This window comes from Amblyraja radiata, chromosome 34 (genome assembly GCF_010909765.2).
Source record: "Amblyraja radiata isolate CabotCenter1 chromosome 34, sAmbRad1.1.pri, whole genome shotgun sequence".
Lineage (NCBI taxonomy): Eukaryota > Metazoa > Chordata > Chondrichthyes > Rajiformes > Rajidae > Amblyraja > Amblyraja radiata.
Genome location: NC_045989.1, coordinates 4,556,480 through 4,573,834, shown reverse-complemented (window position 1 = coordinate 4,573,834; position 17,355 = coordinate 4,556,480). Strand labels below are relative to the sequence as shown.

At 45.7% G+C, this 17,355-nt stretch overlaps 1 protein-coding gene and 1 pseudogene across 1 annotated transcript; both read right to left on the bottom strand.

Annotated features, from left to right (window-relative positions):
• Positions 1–444: 444 nt before the first annotated feature.
• Positions 445–2,313, bottom strand: LOC116991585 (UDP-glucuronosyltransferase 2C1-like). Its single transcript, XM_033050300.1, has one exon. The coding sequence runs from the start codon at positions 2,289–2,291 to the stop codon at positions 678–680; it is 1,614 nt and encodes a 537-aa protein (XP_032906191.1). The 5' UTR covers positions 2,292–2,313; the 3' UTR covers positions 445–677.
• A 7,202-nt stretch (positions 2,314–9,515) lies between these two features.
• On the bottom strand, positions 9,516–12,359 carry LOC116991467 (annotated as a pseudogene).
• Positions 12,360–17,355: the final 4,996 nt, after the last annotated feature.

The following is a 17,355-nucleotide window of genomic DNA, read 5'->3' as shown; positions in this document are numbered from 1 at the left end:
GAATCTGTCAATCTCCACCTTAAAAAATACCCATTGACTTGGCCTCCTCAGCCGTCTGTGGCAACAAATTCCACAAATTCAACCCCATCTCACTAAAGAAATTCGTCCTCATCTCCTTTCTAAAGGTATGGCCTTTACTTCTGAGGCTGTGGCCTCTGGTCCTCGACTCTCCCACTGGTTCAGCTGTCATCAGGCATCTGTCATAGTTGGGAAAATGTGCAGAACAAAGTTCATGAAAGAGACAAATTTTCAAGATGACAAGACATGGAAGGCAACTCCAATGATGGAGAAAACAAACATATTAAAACTGAGAAACAATGTGGAGAACATGTGTACCAATAGAGAGTATGATTGTGGAAATTGGGAACAACAATTCTCAAAACAGGTTCTTGACACGTGTGACATGTTTTTTAGATTTTGTTTGAATAATATTTCAAAAACATGTCAATTTTGTCACATTTAATTCATGTACAGATGTTTGCTGGTGGCAACTATATTCAGCAAATATCTGTTATAATTTCTGAATAGACATTATTAAAATTCACAATAGCTGTATTGACAATGGGTTGCAAGAGAAATGTTAGGTGGGTTGTTGGATAAACTATGATTAAAAATTGTTTACTAAAATTTAATTGCAAAAAATTAAAACACATTCTCCCATTTCAAAAGGATAAACCTTAATGAATTTTTTGTTTTTTCTTCAGTGCAATACGACAAAGTTTCTTCAGTGTTCCAACCACCAGCACAGTGAGCAGGAGTAACACAGACAACAGAAAGATCATCACATCTACACAATAGTAAGCGTACCAGGGGAGTTGATGGGATTCTGAGCGCAAATGCCCCGCTCCTTTGTGTCGGACAACGTACTCAACCCAGAACACGGCTCTCTCCATTGGCGACTCTGGCTGGTCCCGATGGAGAGCGGAGAGTCTCTTCATGTTGTCCCCATAATATGCGCCGTTTATCACCTCGTTGAGTGTCTGCAACAGATCTGTGGAGTGCATGGTTGCAACGTTGATCACTTTTGCTGCTCCTCGGGATTCGAGCTTGAGTAAATTGTCAAACTGGTCAAAGAGCAGAGGCATGCCGATCACTGGCACCCCATGGTAGATGGCTTCATAAATCCCATTGGTGCCTCCGTGTGAAACAAAGGCTCGTGTGTTGGGGTGACCCAGCAGATCATTCTGAGGGATCCATTTTGCCAGCAGTGTATTATTCCCTATATTGGGAGGGGTCTCACCATCATATCTCCAGATGACCTTCTGGGGGATTTGAGATAAAGCTTCTGCTATTTTCATTGTAATCTCCATTGGTAAAGAGTCGACAATTGAACCCAATGACATTACAACAAGTCCATGTTTCCCTGAGCTTTGGGCAAACTCCTCAAACTCTGCCGCCAGAGGCCGTGCTGGTTTACACTGGAAGCCTCCGATGTACACAATGTTTGGCATGGTGGGTCTTGGGAATTCAAACACAAAATCCACCCTCATCAGCCACACATCAGCTCTGAGGAGAATCGACTTGATGTCTGTGTCTGGTCCCAGATACCGATGGCAGATTTCATTATAAAGTGGGTACATAAAAAATTCAGAAATCAAGTGTTGAAAGAGACTGTAAATTACATTTTCTGTTCTTTGGAGAAAATCCATTTTGTCTGTGAGTAGTGAGCCAGGAAGTGGGACGTAGGAAAGTGGTGACGGGGCAGTGAGAAAATGGGCTTCCCCATTGATCTGCCATCGAATGTTGTACACCAGCGGCACTTTTAAATAATACGCAAGCATTGGCCCAGTGCCAAATATAGGATCTGTGAGTATTAGGTCAAAGTTTGCATTTTCAAATTGATTCAACAAGGTTTTGTTTTCAAAGATCGCCATGTTGAAATTTTGATGTAGTCTATGGAAATTGTACATAATTGTAATCATTAGATTTTGGAACATTATGTTGCCCCATAGTGTGTGACTATTCTGTAACCTGTCCAGTGACATTAGCACAACTTCTTCCATCGCCTTTTTCCTTGAAGGTGCTACAACTTTATCTTGTGCTTGAACTATGATGGTTTGATACAGATCGGGTCTCTCTTTGATGTACCAGTTTTCGGAGTAACAAAGCACAGTCATGTTGTGGCCACGAAGGTTCAGCTCTTCCATTAGAATTTTCATATTGATCCAGTGACTTCCATCAACAGGCACGACCAATATTCTAGCTGCTTGGGTAATTGGACAAGACAGGGCGAAGATGATACCGAGAACAAATGTGACCTTTGATCTGCTTTTCCATCCAAGACCACCCATGTTGACGAAAGATGATCACACTGATCCTGTGGTAGAATTGACTAGAAATGTTGGTAAGTGACAAACATTGGCAAAAAGAGAATAAAGACACAAAGTGCTGGAGTGCCTCAGAGAGGTAACTCATCTCTTCAGGGATAGATTACATTTTCATAAAATCTCAGTACAGAATTAGGCCATTCGGCCCATCAAATCTACTCTGCCATTCTATCATTGCTAATCTATCTTTCGCCCATTCTCCTTCCGTCGCCCCATAACCCCTTGACACCCGAAACATGACCTGCTCACATTCACCATTGATGCTGCCTGACCCGCTGAGTTAGTCCGCCGCCGGTCTCCTCCCACATCCCAAAGACATGCAGGTTTGTAGTTTAATTGGCGTCTGTATATTGCCACAAGTGTGGAGAGAGTGGATGGGAAATTGAGATCATACAGAACTAGCATGAACGAGTGATCGATGGTCGGTGTGGACTCGGTAGGCCAAAGGGCCTGTTTCCATGCTGTACCTCTAAACAAAACAAACTAATTTGCAATTGGGGGGACAAAAGGATTTTCATTGTTGCGCAATATTTTTCCAAAAGCTTAAGGCCACATTTCATTTTCCAATGAGAGGAAATCAATGTGTTCATAATTTCTAGGAGAATAATTGGGCCATTTGGCCCATCATGTCCACCACCATTCAATCACGACTGATCTATCTTTCCCTCTCACCATTATCTTTGCTGATGTCAGTTGGCCTGTCATCGGTGGTGGGGAAGATGCTGGAGTCAATTATAAAAGATGAAATTGCGGCACATTTGGATAGCAGTAACAGGATCGGTCCGAGTCAGCATGGATTTACGATGGGGAAATCATGCTTGTCTAATCTTCTCGAATTTTTGGGGATGTATCTAGGAAAATGGACAAGGGAGAGCCAATGGATGTTGTGTACCTGGACTTTCAGAAAGCCATTGATAAGGCCCCCTTTAGGAGATTAGTGGGGACAATTGGTTGTCATGGTATTGGGGGTAAGGTACTGACGGACAGAAAATTGGTTGGCAGATAGGAACAAAGAGTGGGGATAAACTGTGTCCCTTTCAAAATGGCAGGCAGTGACTAGTGGGGTGCCGCAAGGCTCAGAGCTGGGATGCAGCTATTTACAATATACATTAATGATTTAGATGTAGGGATTATAAGTAACTATCAAATTTGCAGATGGCACAAAGCTGAATGCTTTGAGGATGCAGGATGATTGGACAGATTGGGTGAGTGGGCGGAAGCGTGGCAGATACAGTTGAATGTGGATAAATGTGAGGTTATCCACTTTGGTGGGAAGATTAGGAAGGCAGGTTATTTTCTGAATGGTGTCAAGTTAGGAAAATGGGAAATACAACGAGACCTGGGTGTCCTTGTCCATCAGTCACTGAAAGTATGTATGCAAGTACAGCAGGCAGTGAAGAAAGCTAATGGCATGTTGGCCTTCATAACAAGAGGAGATGAGTGTAGGAGCAAAGAGGTCCTTCTGCAGTTGTACAGGGCTCTGGTGAGACCACACCTGGAATATTTTGTGCCGTTTTGGTCTCTAAATTTGAGGAAGAACATTCTTGCTATTTGAGGAATGCAGCATTGGTTCACAAGGTTAATTCCCGGGATGGCGAGACTGTAATATGTTGAAAGAATGGAGTGACTGGGCTTGTATACGCTGGAATTTAGGATGAGAGGGGTCCTTATAGAAACATATAAGTTTATTTATGGATTGGACAAGCTAGAGGCTGGAAACATGTTCCCGATGTTGGGGGAGTACAGAACCAGGGGTCACTGTATAAGAATAATGGGTGGACCATTTAGAACGGAGATGAGGAAAAACTTCTTCACACCAGAAGGCAGTGGAGGCCAATTCTCTGGATGCTTTCAAGAGAGAGTTAGATAGAGCTCTTATAGGTAGCAGTGTCAAGGGATATGGGAACGGGGTACTGATTGTGGATGATCAGCCATGATCACAGTGAATGGCAGCTGGCTCGAAGGGCCGAATGGCCTATTCCTGTACTACTCCTGTGGATAGTGCAAGTGTACGAGGATCACTGGTCAGCCTGGACTCAGTGAGCTGAAGGGCCTGTTTCCGCAATATTTTGCTAAATTCTAAAATGTGAAATATAGTTGAGTGTTTTCTTTTCAACACTTGACTAAATCAAATGTGTGCACTGGATGTATTCTGAAATGTAATTGAGTCTGGACGACAATCAACGTGTAATCATGAAGGTAGACACAAAAACCTGGATTAACTAAACTGGTCAGGCAGCATCTCTGGAGAAAAAGAATAGGGCTTCAGGTCGCAACCTTTCAGACTTGTTCAGTCCTGAAACGTCACTCATCCTATTTGTCCCGTAATGCTGCCTGACCCGCTGAGCTACTCCAGTATTTTATTCCTACCTTCTGTGTAAACCAGCATCTGCAGTCCCATCCTACTCAACATGCACGGTGTGATCCAATAAAATGTTATTCATCGCCGGAGGGAAATTGGTCTGCCAACAGTCACAACACACAAGGTACACAAAAACTTGAAATTAAAAGTGCAAAAAAAAAAGAAAAGGACAAGCGACTGTTGATTGGCTGCCGTGTGCACAACACCTTCATAATAAACAACAAACAAACAAACATAACACACAGGGTTATTCCCTGGGCAGAGGATTCTAAAACTAAAGTGCCACCCACCCCCCACACCGGGTCCCCCTTTGTAAACATGATTTGGAAGCAGGAATAGTCCACTCAACCAGAGGGATATGAAACAACAGATACGGTAGGTTCTACTGGTTCAAGGAGCAAGACCTTGCAACACACAGAGCAGTGTCACACGCAATGGTGGAATGGTAAATTGTAACTTTGTAGATGCAAACGTTGTAGCAGAATGATCAGAGAAACAGATCTTCCACCAGAATTACCTGTGATGGCCAACAGGTTCTTTGCTGATTTGGGATGTCCTGTAATTGTTGCCAATTCCAGGGTGAGAATGGGACACACCTGCATTACTCACCTGTAACATTCAAATGTATTTAGCTACAGTACAGTGTTCTGCTCTGACTTGGCTTTTGGTCGGTAAATACATACGTGTTCACGAATTGAGAACTGATGTGGAAAATAGGGTTAGGAAGGAACTGCAGATGCTGGTTTACACCGAAGATGGACACAAAATGCTGGAGTAACTCAGCGGGACAGTCAGCATCTCGAGTTCAGCATGGGTGGAGGAGGCAGCCCCGATGCTGTCGTCAATGTGGAGAAAGAGTTGGGGATGGTGCCAGTGTACGCCTGGTTCAAGGGTTGTTTGACAAAATAGGCACAGCTGTAATCCATGCGAGTGCCAATGGACTTTAACCTTTAGAGAGACAGCTTGGAAACAGGCCCATCGGTCAACCGAGGCCACGTAGACCAGTGATCACGCCGTACACTCGCGCTCTCCTCCACACTCTGATCAATTCACATTTTGCAGAAGGCAATGAACCTACAAACCTGCACGTGTGGGAGGAAACCAGAGCATGCGGGGAAAACCAACCCAGGTCACAGGGAGAACGTAGAAACAGCACCCGTAGTCAGGATTGAACCCGGGTCTCTGTCGCTGTCAGGCAGTAACTCCACCGCTACCTCACTGTGCCGCCGTTAAGGGTGAGGACAGATTTCGGAAGGTGGAGGAGAGTGTAGAGGAGCACCGATTTAGTTTCTGTTCAAGGAAGCCCATAATGGCCCTGAGACCCTCCTAGTGGGGAACGGTGGAATATACTGAACATCCATGCTGGGGCAATTGGGACCTAGGAATTGAAAGTTATTGAAGTGTTGAAGAGCTTGTGAGGTGTCTCAGATGTAAGTCGGAAGGGACTGGACAAGGGGGGACAAGGTAGTTTAATTTAGTTTAGTTCAGGGACACTGCACGGAAACTGGCCATTCGGCCCACTGAGTCCATGCCGACCAGCGATTCCCGCACACTAACACTATCCCACACACAATTTAGAATTTTACCAGGCCAATTAACCTCCAAACCTGAACGTCTTTGGAGGGTAGAGGTAAACCGGAGCACCCGGAGGAAACCCACGCAGGTCACGGGGAGAACGTACAACCCGTATGCAAAAAAGTAATGATGGAAGAGTAAGGTGTGAAAAGGAGGTATCAAAGATTACGGATATCAAGGAAATACGTTGTACGGGATTAGGGAACTGTAACATTGGAGTCTGCGCTTGAGTCTGTGGCGTCTTGGCCAATGCGTAGGTGTGAGAGCTGGCGCCTGGACTCAGCACGGAAGGATGAAGTGGTTTAGCGGTGAAGCTAGTTTACGGCAGCATTACCCTAATCGGGATCGTTAAAACAGCTCCCATTCTTCATCGGAGATCAGGCGAACACTGCAACAAAAGCAAGTGTGTATGTGAACCCCGCAACAAAACATGGGATAGACACATAAAGCTGGAGTATCTCAGCGGGCCAGGCAACATCTCTGGGGAAATGAATAGGTCGACCCACTTCTTCAGACAAAACATGGACTTCAGTTTAAAGCAAATCAAACACAGTCAAATGGGCCGGGAATGGAATAATGGATTTGGAATATAGACTACTGAGTAAAATCTGGGGAGTAGAAATGTGTGTGTATGGAGGATACAAAATATATGTGTTTAGATAATATCCAGTATGAAAAAAATAAGCTCTCGGCAAGTTTGTTCAGGATAAAAAGAAAATTAAATATTGCTATTCGCTGCCGAAACTGTAACTAGAAAGCATGCATTGATACACCACCATCTTGGTGGAGAATTTGGAAGTGTTTTTAATTTACATACCTTGGGTATCGGTGAATTCGATGTAATGTGAATGTCAGAAATATGTGACCGTGTTGGGACGTGAACCCGCGGCTGCAGTGCCTTCACCCGCTGCTGAATTACCAGTGAAACAATCTCCTTCACTGGAGCCTGGAACTCTGCGACCGCTTCCAGTCCCCACAAGGAAACAAAACGCCGGCCCCCTCACTCCTTGCTCACTTGTCCGCGAGTAACACAGGAAAATACTAACGGACAAATACAACACCAAAGTACCCGCCCTCAAACTGTATCTAAAAATAACCGCAAGAATGAAAGTTCATTTGGTAAACACAATCGGGATGGAAGTTTCCTTTCCAAAGTCGCTGAGATTTCAATCGAAATGATGAACGATTTTCAATTGATGGGGGCAAAGTCGAAGGAGAGCTTTGGTTGTGTAATGTTTGCTTTGGTGCGATTATTTTTCATTCCGAGCTGCATAACATGTTTGGTTGGCAATATTTCCTCTAATCTGAATAGATATTTTTAAGGTGGAGAATGGCAGATTCTTGATTATTACGGGTGTGAGGGGATTTTGGGAGAAGGCAGGTGAAAGGGGTTGTGAGTGGAAAATACGTCAGTCATGATTGAATGGCACAGTAGTTCAATGGGCCGCAAGACTGAATTCTGCTCCGATAACTTCAGAACTGATAAACACCTTTTTCTATTGTTAAATTGTGGTTAGTTTTCTGCCTGATCTATAGTTGAGCTCCCTGGTCAGTCAATGTATGCTGCATTCTGACAAACACCTTTCACGGTTTATTCAATGGTTACAAGTCTTGTCACCTAAACTGTCCTTCCCCCCCTACTCATCGCAAATCAATGGTGCAGCAGGTAGGGTTGCTGTTGCATAGCACCGGAAACCAGGTGAGACCCTAAACTCTGGTACTATCAGTGTGGAGTTTGCACATTGGTCCTGTGACCATATGAGTTTCGTCCGGTTGCTCCGGTTTCTTCACACATGGCAAAGATGTGTGGGTTTGCAGGTTAATTGTCCACTAACTTGCCCCCAAACGTGTCGGGAGTGGAAGAGAAAGAATAACATAACATAGAACTAGTGTGAACGGGATAACATAGAACTAGTGTGAACGGGTGATCGATGGTCAGCATGGACTAGGTGGGTCAATCGGCCTGTTTCTATGCTGAATTTTTGGTGATAACATCACTAAAGTTCCATAAGCTCTATGGGATAAAGATTTCACATTGCTATGTTGGGGGAAATTGATTGCATCTGACTTCCAGGAAATCCAGTGTGTGTTCAATTCACAGGAGAGCAACTCTTACATAACCTGGGGAACCCCCGTGTACAGTACAGCACGGTGATGCAACAATAGAGCTGCTGCCTTACAGCGCCAGGGACCCGGGTTCAATCCTGTCTGTGGGTGCTTTCTTTACGGAGTTTTTATGTTCTCATTGTGTCCATAGTGTGTGCAGGCTAGTGTTCGTGTGCGGTGATCGCTGGCCGGAGTGGACTCGGTGGGTTGAAGGGCATGTTTCCGCGTTGTATCTCAAAACTAAACGAAACAAAAGTTAATGGCATGAATGCTTAGGGGCACTGTGATACAGAGAGATCTTGGATTGCAAATCCATTGCATCCTGGATTCCTGAATGTAACAACACAAGTGGGGAGGGTAGTGAGGACGGCATAAGGTAAGCTTGCCTTCATCTGTGGAGGCATTGAGTACAGAAAGTTCCAATTCATTTTGTACATCACTTTGCATTGCCCCATTTAGATTATTATGTTCATTTCTGGTCACCACATCACATAAAGGTTATGGAGGAGAGTGAAGAGTGCGCTGTGATGCGGTTTTCTCCAGGTTTATAGATTAATTCGATTTTGTTTAAAAATTGTCTATGGTCCCTAATGCGTAGGTTCATGCTAGTGTGTGGGGTCTGGGAAGGGCTCTTACTAGAAACATCACCTAATCTTTTTATCCAGTGATGCTGCCTGACCCGCTGAGTTACTCCAGCATTTTGTGTCTATCTAGTGTCTGAAATGATCGCTGGTCGGCGCGGACTGAATGGGCCGAAGGGTCTGTTTCCGCGTTGTATCTAAAGTGTAAAGGAGGCTCACTGTGATAATGTATGACAATAATGGGGAACTGGAACGAAGGCAAACATGCTGACAGATTGAGAGTGGGAGTTGTCATGATTGACTGGAAGAGAGAATAGTGCAGTAAAGGTCCACGCTGTCAGTGAATCACGAAGGTTTGTGCCCAGATAACCAAAAGTAACATCATTGTGACTAACTGTCAGTAAATTTAAAGCTTCAGGAAAATGAGTTTCACCTATTTACACTTTTCATCTGCATATCAATGCACAAAGGTTATTATTTCACTCACCTTTCTGGCTTTTATTAGCACATGTTGAATCCATGTTTTGTGGAAAGGAGACTCCGTGGATCAAAGGCACGAAAATCTCACTCAGACTTTTCCTTTTTCCTACAAACAATACGACAAAGTTTCTTCAGTGTTCCAACCACCAGCACAGTGAGCAGGAGTAACACAGACAACAGAAAGATCATCACATCTACACAATAGTAAGCGTACCAGGGGAGTCGGTGGGATTCTGAGCGCAAATGCCCCGCTCCTTTGTGTCGGGCAACGTACTCAACCCAGCAAACGGCTCTCTCCATTGGCGACTCTGGCTGGTCCCGGTGGAGAGCGGAGAGTCTCTTCATGTTGTCCCCATAAGATGCGCCGTTTATCCCCTCGTTGAGTGCCTGCAACAGATCTGTGGAGTGCATGGTTGCAATGTTGATCACTTTTGCTGCTCCTCGGGATTCGAGTCTGACCACATTGTCAAACTGGTCAAAAACAGAGGCATGCCGATCACTGGCACCCCATGGTAGATGGCTTCATAAATGCCATTGGTGCCTCCGTGTGAAACAAAGGTTCGTGTGTTGGGGTGATCCAGCAGGTCGTTCTGAGGAATCCATTTTGCCAGCAGTGTATTATTCCCTATATTAATAATAATAATAATAATAATAATAATAATAATAATAATAATCTTTATTGTCATTGTACAAGACAACGAAATTTTGTTGGAGCAGTCCTCCAGCTGCACAGGAATATGAGTATAAAAATACGTTTAAAAAAGAACTATTAAAAAATTAGACTATAAACATATAGGAGTATGGGCGGGTGTGTGAGAGAGAGGGGGTGAATCAGTGTGGGAGGGGGATAGAGTTCAGTAGTGTCACAGCTCTATGGTCGAAGCTGTTTTTTTAGTCTTGTCGTGCGGGCGCTCAGTGTCCTGTATCGTCTTCCTGAGGGCAGGAGGGTGAAGAGGCAGTGTCCAGGGTGTGTGCTGTCTCTAATGATGCCCTTGACCCTCCGGATGCAGCGGGTCCGGTAGATGTCCTCCAGTCTGGGGAGCTGGGTGCCAGTGATCCTCTCAGCAGTCTTAATGACGCGTTGGAGAGCTTTCCTGTTCTCTGCGGTGCAGCCAGAGTACCATACTGTGATGCAGTATGTGAGAACTAACTCGATGGCTGACCTGTAGAAGCTCACCAGCAGCTGTTGTGGGAGACGTGCCCTCTTCAAGCACCTCAGGAAGTGAAGCCTTTGGAGTCCTTTCTTGGCCGTCGCCGTGATGTTGACGGTCCAGGTCAGGTCGTGGCTGATGTTGACCCCGAGGTACCTGATGTTCTGCACAGCCTCCACTGTCTCGCCGTTAATGGTGATGGGCTGATGGACGAAGGTCTTTGGTCTCCTCCTGAAGTCCAGGATCATCTCCTTTGTTTTTGTTGCGTTGAGGATCAGGTTGTTCTCACGGCTCCAGCTCACCAGGTTCTCTACCTCTGTCCTGTAGTCGGCCTCGTTGTTACTCGTGATCCTGCCTACCACGATGGTGTCATCTGCAAACTTTAATATGGTGTTGGCCTCGTGGGTGGGTTTGCAGTCGAGAGTGTAGAGGGAGAAGAGGAAGGGGCTCAACACACAGCCCTGTGGTGCACCGATGTTCAGGGTGATGCTGGAGGAGACCTGCCTCCCCATGCGCACAGTCTGTGGTCGGCCAGTGAGAAAGTCCAGGACCCAGCTGCTCAGGTGTGTGTTGAGGCCCAGGTGGTCCAGCTTGGTGACTAGTTTATGGGGGGGGGGGGGGGGGGGGGGGTGGTGTTAAAGGCGGAGCTATAATCTATGAATAGCATCCGCACATAACTGTCCCGCTGGTCAAGGTGTGTCAGGGTGGAGTGGAGGGCCAGTGACATTGCGTCCTCCGTCGACCTGTTTGCCCTATAGGCAAATTGGTGGTGGTCTAAGGAGGGGGGGATGCTGTTCTTCAAGTGTCCCAGTACCAGACGTTCGAAGCACTTCATCACCACCGGTGTCAGCGCCACTGGCCGATAGTCGTTGAGGGACCTGATGGCTGGTTGTTTTGGCACAAGGATGATTGTGGCTGTCTTGAGGCATGTGGGGACGGAGGCCTGCAGCAGGGAGGTGTTAAACAAGTCCGTGAGCACCGCAGTCAGCTCCCCTGCGCAGTGCTTCAGAACCCGCCCTGGTACTCCGTCAGGTCCGGTGGCCTTGTTGGGGTTGATGTGCTGCAGGGTCCGTCTCACGTCGTGGGGAGGGGTCTCACCATCATATCTCCAGATAACCTTCTGTGGGATTTGAGATAAAGCTTCTGCTATTTTCATCGTAATCTCCATTGGCAAGGAATTGACCATAGTCCCCATTGACATTACTACAAGTCCATGTTTCCCTGAACATTGGACAAACTCCTCAAACTCTGCTGCTAGAGGCCGTGCTGGTTTACACTGGAAGCCTCCGATGTACACAGTGTTTGGCATGGTGGGTCTTGGGAATTCAAATACAAAATCCACCCTCATCAGCCACACATCAGCTCTGAGGAGAATCGACTTGAAGTCTGTGTCTGGTCCCAGATACTGTTGGCAGATTTCATTATCAAGTGGATGTATCAAAAACTCTACAATTAGCAGCTCATTAAGAGTTTGCAGGACATTTTGTGATCTTTGGAGAATATTCATCTTGTCTGTCAAATGTGAGCCAGTGCGTGGGATGTAGGAAGGTGGTGAGGGGGCGGTGAGTAAATGACCTTCCCCACCAACTTGCCATCGAACGTTGTACACCAGCGGCAGTTTTAAATAATAAGCAAGCATTGAACCCAAACCGAATACCGGATCTGTAAGTATTAACTCAAAATTTGCATTTCCAAGTTGGTTCAACAAGCTATTGTTTTCGAATAATGCTTTGATAATCTCTTTCACCCATTGATGATACTCAAACATAAACATCAACATTTCATATTGGTGATGAATTTTGCCCCAGACTGTTACAATACAATACAATACAATTAAATTTATTGTCATTTGGACCCCTTGAGGTCCAAACGAAATGCCGTTTCTGCAGCCATACATTACAAACAAATAGACCCAAGACACAACATAATTTACATAAACATCCATCACATTGCTGTGATGGAAGGCCAAAAAAACTTTTCTCTCCACTGCACTCTCCCCCTCCCCCCCCCCCCCCCCATGTCAGAGTCAAAGTCAAAGCCCCCGGCGGGCGATGGCGAATTGTCCCGTGGCCATTTAAACCACGCCGGGTGATGCAAGGTCGCACACCGGGTCTTGGTGTTAGAGCCCCGGCGCGCGCCGCAAACTCCCGCGGCCATTCCAAGCCGCGCGGGGCGATGATGTAAGGACCCGCTCCAGGTGCTCTTCAACCCCGCAACTCGGGCGGGAGAAGTCGCTGCTGCGGAAGCCCCGAAAAGCGGTCTCCCTCCAGGGACCCGCGGGCTCCCGGTGTCGCCGCCCGCCAAACCCGCAGTTGCAGCCAACGAATCTCCGGGGGTCGGGTCGCAGCAGCGTCCACCACAGCTTCACCCGCTCTGGACTCGGCCAGCTCCGCGACGGTGAGGTGAGTAGTCAGCACCAGAGCCCCCGGTTTTCCTGTTGGAGGCCGCTCCTCGTTGCAGCCCCAACGACAACGGAGACCCGACAAAGAAAAGGTCGGGTCTCCCGTGCAGGGAGAGATTTAAAAGTTACCCCCAACCCCCCCACACCACCCTCACCCCCCCCCACACACATACCCCAACAAAAATAACAAAAACTACATAAAAACATAGACATAATATAATAAAAACGCAGACAGACTGCAGAGGCCGCTGCAGACGAGAGTCGCGCCGCCTACTGTTGAGCCTTTCTGTAGGTTTTCTAATGTTATTTGTACAATATTTTCCATAAGGTTGTAACTTTCAGATTCTCTTGGCATTTGAATCATAATGGATTGATACAAGTCTGGGCTCTCTTTGATCTACAAGGACGTTGACTGACTGAGCACAGTGATGCTGTGGCCATGAAGGTTCAGCTCTTCTATCAAACATTTCATATTGATCCAGTGACTCCCATCAACAGGCACGACCAATATTCTAGCTGCTCGGGTAATTGGACAAGACAAGGTGATTGTGACGCAAAGCACAAATGCAAATCTGCCTTTCCATCCAGGATTACCCATGCTGGAAATAGAAAATAGCACCGATCCTGTTGCAGAATTGATCAGACACGTTAGTAAGCAACACACATTGGCAAAAAACAACATTAAAAAACAACTGTGTGTATTCTTGACATTGCATTAAGCAAATCATATGTGTGTCATAGAATCATAGAGTGTGGAAACATGACCTTCGGCCCTACTAACCTGTACATCGTCGGAGTGTGGGAAGAAACCGAACATCTCGGAGAAAACACACGCTGGTCACGGGGAGGACGCACAAACTCCGTACAGACAGCACACGTAGCCAGGATCAAACCTGGGTCTCTGGCGCTGGAAGGCAGCATCTCTACTGCGTCGTTTGACCTGTTTCCGCACGGTACCTCTAAACTAAACTAAAATACACATACTGCTGGGTTTGTAAACTGCCCAATGTTTGTCTTGTCTGCAAAGTTATTAATCAACCCACCAAATGATTTATAAACTCAATTCATTTATATATCCAAATCATTTATATATTCACAAACAGTAAAGGTCCCAGCACTGATCCCTGTAGAACAACACTGGTCACAGTGCCCCAGTCAAAACAAAACCTCATCCACCACTACTCTCTACTGCCAAGCAACTTTGAATGTAAAGCCCATGCAACCTCTGAATTGTTATAAAATCCATCTGGTTCATTTATATTTTTATTAAGGAAATGTAAAATTCGCTTCATCAGTTTGTATTCCTGGAAGTCTAGGGTAACAGAGTCAGGAGGTTGACTCCGAGGCAACAAGTCAACTTAATTTATCTTTGTCAACAAAAAATTATTAGCAACCAAACATGCAGCTCGGAATGAAAAATAATCGCATCAAAGCAAACATTACACAACCAAAGATCATCTTAGAATTTATCCCCATCAACTGAAAATCGTTGATCACTTTCCCGGGATTGAAAGCTCCGCGACATTGGAAAGGAAACTACCATCGCGATTGTATTTACCAAATGAGCTTTCATATTTGCGGTTATTTTTAGATACAGTTTGAGGGCGGGTACATTGGTGTTGTATTTGTTCGGAAGTATTTTCCTGTGTTACTCGCGGACAAATGAGCAAGGTGTGAGGGGGTCGGCGTTTTGTTTTCTGTGGGGACTGGAAGCGGTCGCAGAGACCGAGGCTCCAGTGAAGGAGATTGTTTCACTGGTAATTCAGCAGCGGGTGAAGGCACTGCAGCCGCGGGTTCAAGTCCCATCGCAGTCACATCTTTCTAACATTCAGGTTACATCGAATTCACCGATACCCAAGGTATGTAAATTGAAAACACTTCCAAATTCTCCACCATCTCGGTGTTGTATCAATGCATGCTTTCTAATTGCTGTTTCGGCAACGAATAGCAATATTTAATTTTCTTTTTTTCTTGAACAAACTTGCCGAGAGCTTATTTTCTTCATACTCGATATTATCTAAACACATATATTTTATATTCTCCATACACACGCATTTCTACGCCCCAGATTTCACTCAATAGTCAATATTCCAAATCCATTATTCCATTTCTGGTCCATTTGACTGTGTTTTTACTTTTACGCTTTAAACTGAAACCCATGTTTTGCTTGAAGAAGTGACTCGAGCTGTTCATTTTCTCCAGGCCCGCTGAGATACTCCAGCTTTTTGTGTCTATCCCATGTTTTGTTGCAGGCTTCACATACACATTTGCGTTTGTTATAGTGTTCGCCTGATCTCCGATGAGGAATGGGAGCTGTTTTAACAATCCCGATTAGGGTAATGCTGCCGTAAACTAGCTTCACCACTAAACCACTTCATCCTTCGGTGCTGAGTCCTGGCGCCAGCTCTCACACCTACGCATTGGCCATGACGCCACAGACTCAAGCACAGACTCCAATGTTACAATTCCCTCATCCCGTACAACTTGTTTCCTTGATATCCGTCCTCTTTGATGCCTCCTTTTCACACATTACCCTTCCATCATTACTTTTTTTGCATACGGATTGTACGTTCTCCACGTGACCTGCGTGGGTTTCCTCCGGTTGCTCCGGTTTACCTCTACCCTCCAAAGACGTTCAGGTTTGGAGGTTAATTGGCCTGGTAAAATTCTAAATTGTGTGTGGGATAGTGTTAGTGTGCGGGAATCGCTGGTCGGCATGGACTCAGTGGGCCGAATGGCCAGTTTCCGTGCAATGTCCCTGAACTAAACTAAATTAAACTACCTTGTCCCCCCTTGTCCAGTCCCTTCCGACTTACATATGAGACACCTCACAAGCTCTTCAACACTTGAATAACTTTCAATTCCTAGGTCCCCATCGCCTCAGCATGGACGATCAGCATATTCCACCGTTCCCCACAAGGAGGGGCTCAGGGCCATTATGGGCTTCCTTGAACAGAAACTAAATCGGTTCTCCTCTACACTCTCCTCCACCTTCCGAAATCTGTCCTCACCCTTAACGGCGGCACAGTGAGGTAGCGGTGGAGTTACTGCCTGACAGCGACAGAGACCCGGGTTCAATCCTGACTACGGGTGCTGTTTGTACGTTCTCCCTGTGACCTGGGTTGGTTTTCTCCGCATGCTCTGGTTTCCTCCCACACGTGCAGGTTTGTAGGTTCATTGGCTTCTGCAAAATGTGAATTGACCAGAGTGTGGAGGAGAGCGCGAGTGTACGGCGTGATCACTGGTCGGCGTGGCCTCGGTGGACTGATGGGCCTGTTTCCAAGCTATCTCTCTTAAATCTATTGGTACTCGCATGGATTACAGCTGTGCCTGTTATGTCAAACAATCCTTGAACCAGCATCTGCAGTTCCTTCCTACCATATTTGCCAAAGCAGTTCTCAATCCGTGAACACGTATTTATTTACCGACCAAAGGCCAAGTCAGAGCAGAACACTGTGCTGTAGCTAAATACATTTGAATGTTACAGGTGAGTAATGCAGGTGTGTCCCATTCTCACCCTGAAATGGACAACAATTACAGCGCATCCCAAATCAGCAAAAGACATGTTGGCCATCACAGGTAATTCTGGTGGAAAATCTGTTTCTCTGATCATTCTGCTACAACGTTTGCATCTACAAAGTTACAATTTACAATTCCACCATTGCGTGTGACAATGCTCTGTGTGTTGCAATGTCTTGCTCCTTGAACCAGTAGAACCTGCCGTATATGTTGTTCCATATTCCTGTTCCAACCTATCCCACTGGTTGAGTGGATTATTCCTGCTTCCAAATCATGTTTACAAAGGGGGGCACTTTAGTTTTAGAACCTCTGCCCTGCGTTTGTTTGTTGGTTTTCCGGTGAAGGGGTTGTGCACACGGCAGCCAGCCAACAGTCGCTTGTCCTTTTCTTTTTTTGCACTTTTAATTTCAAGTTTTTGTGAACCTTGTGTGTTGTGACTGTTGGCAGACCAATTTCCCTCCGGCGATGAATAACATTTTTTTGTATCACCGTGCATGTTGAGTAGGAAGGGACTGCAGATGCTGGTTTACACAGAAGGTAGGAACAAAATGCTGGAGAAGCTCCGCGGATCAGGCAGCATTACTGGACAAATAGGATGGGTGACGTTTCAGGACTGAACAAGTCTGAAAGGTTCTAACCCAAAACATCACGCATTCTTTTTCTCCAGAGATACTGCCGACCCGTTTAGTAAATCCAGGTTTTTGTGTCTACCTTTATGTTTACATGTTGTTTGTCGTCCAGACTCAATTACATGTCAGAATACATCCAGTGCACACATTTGATTTAGTCAAGTGGTGACAAGAAAACACTCAACTATATTTCACATTTTAGACTTTAGCAATACAATGTGCAA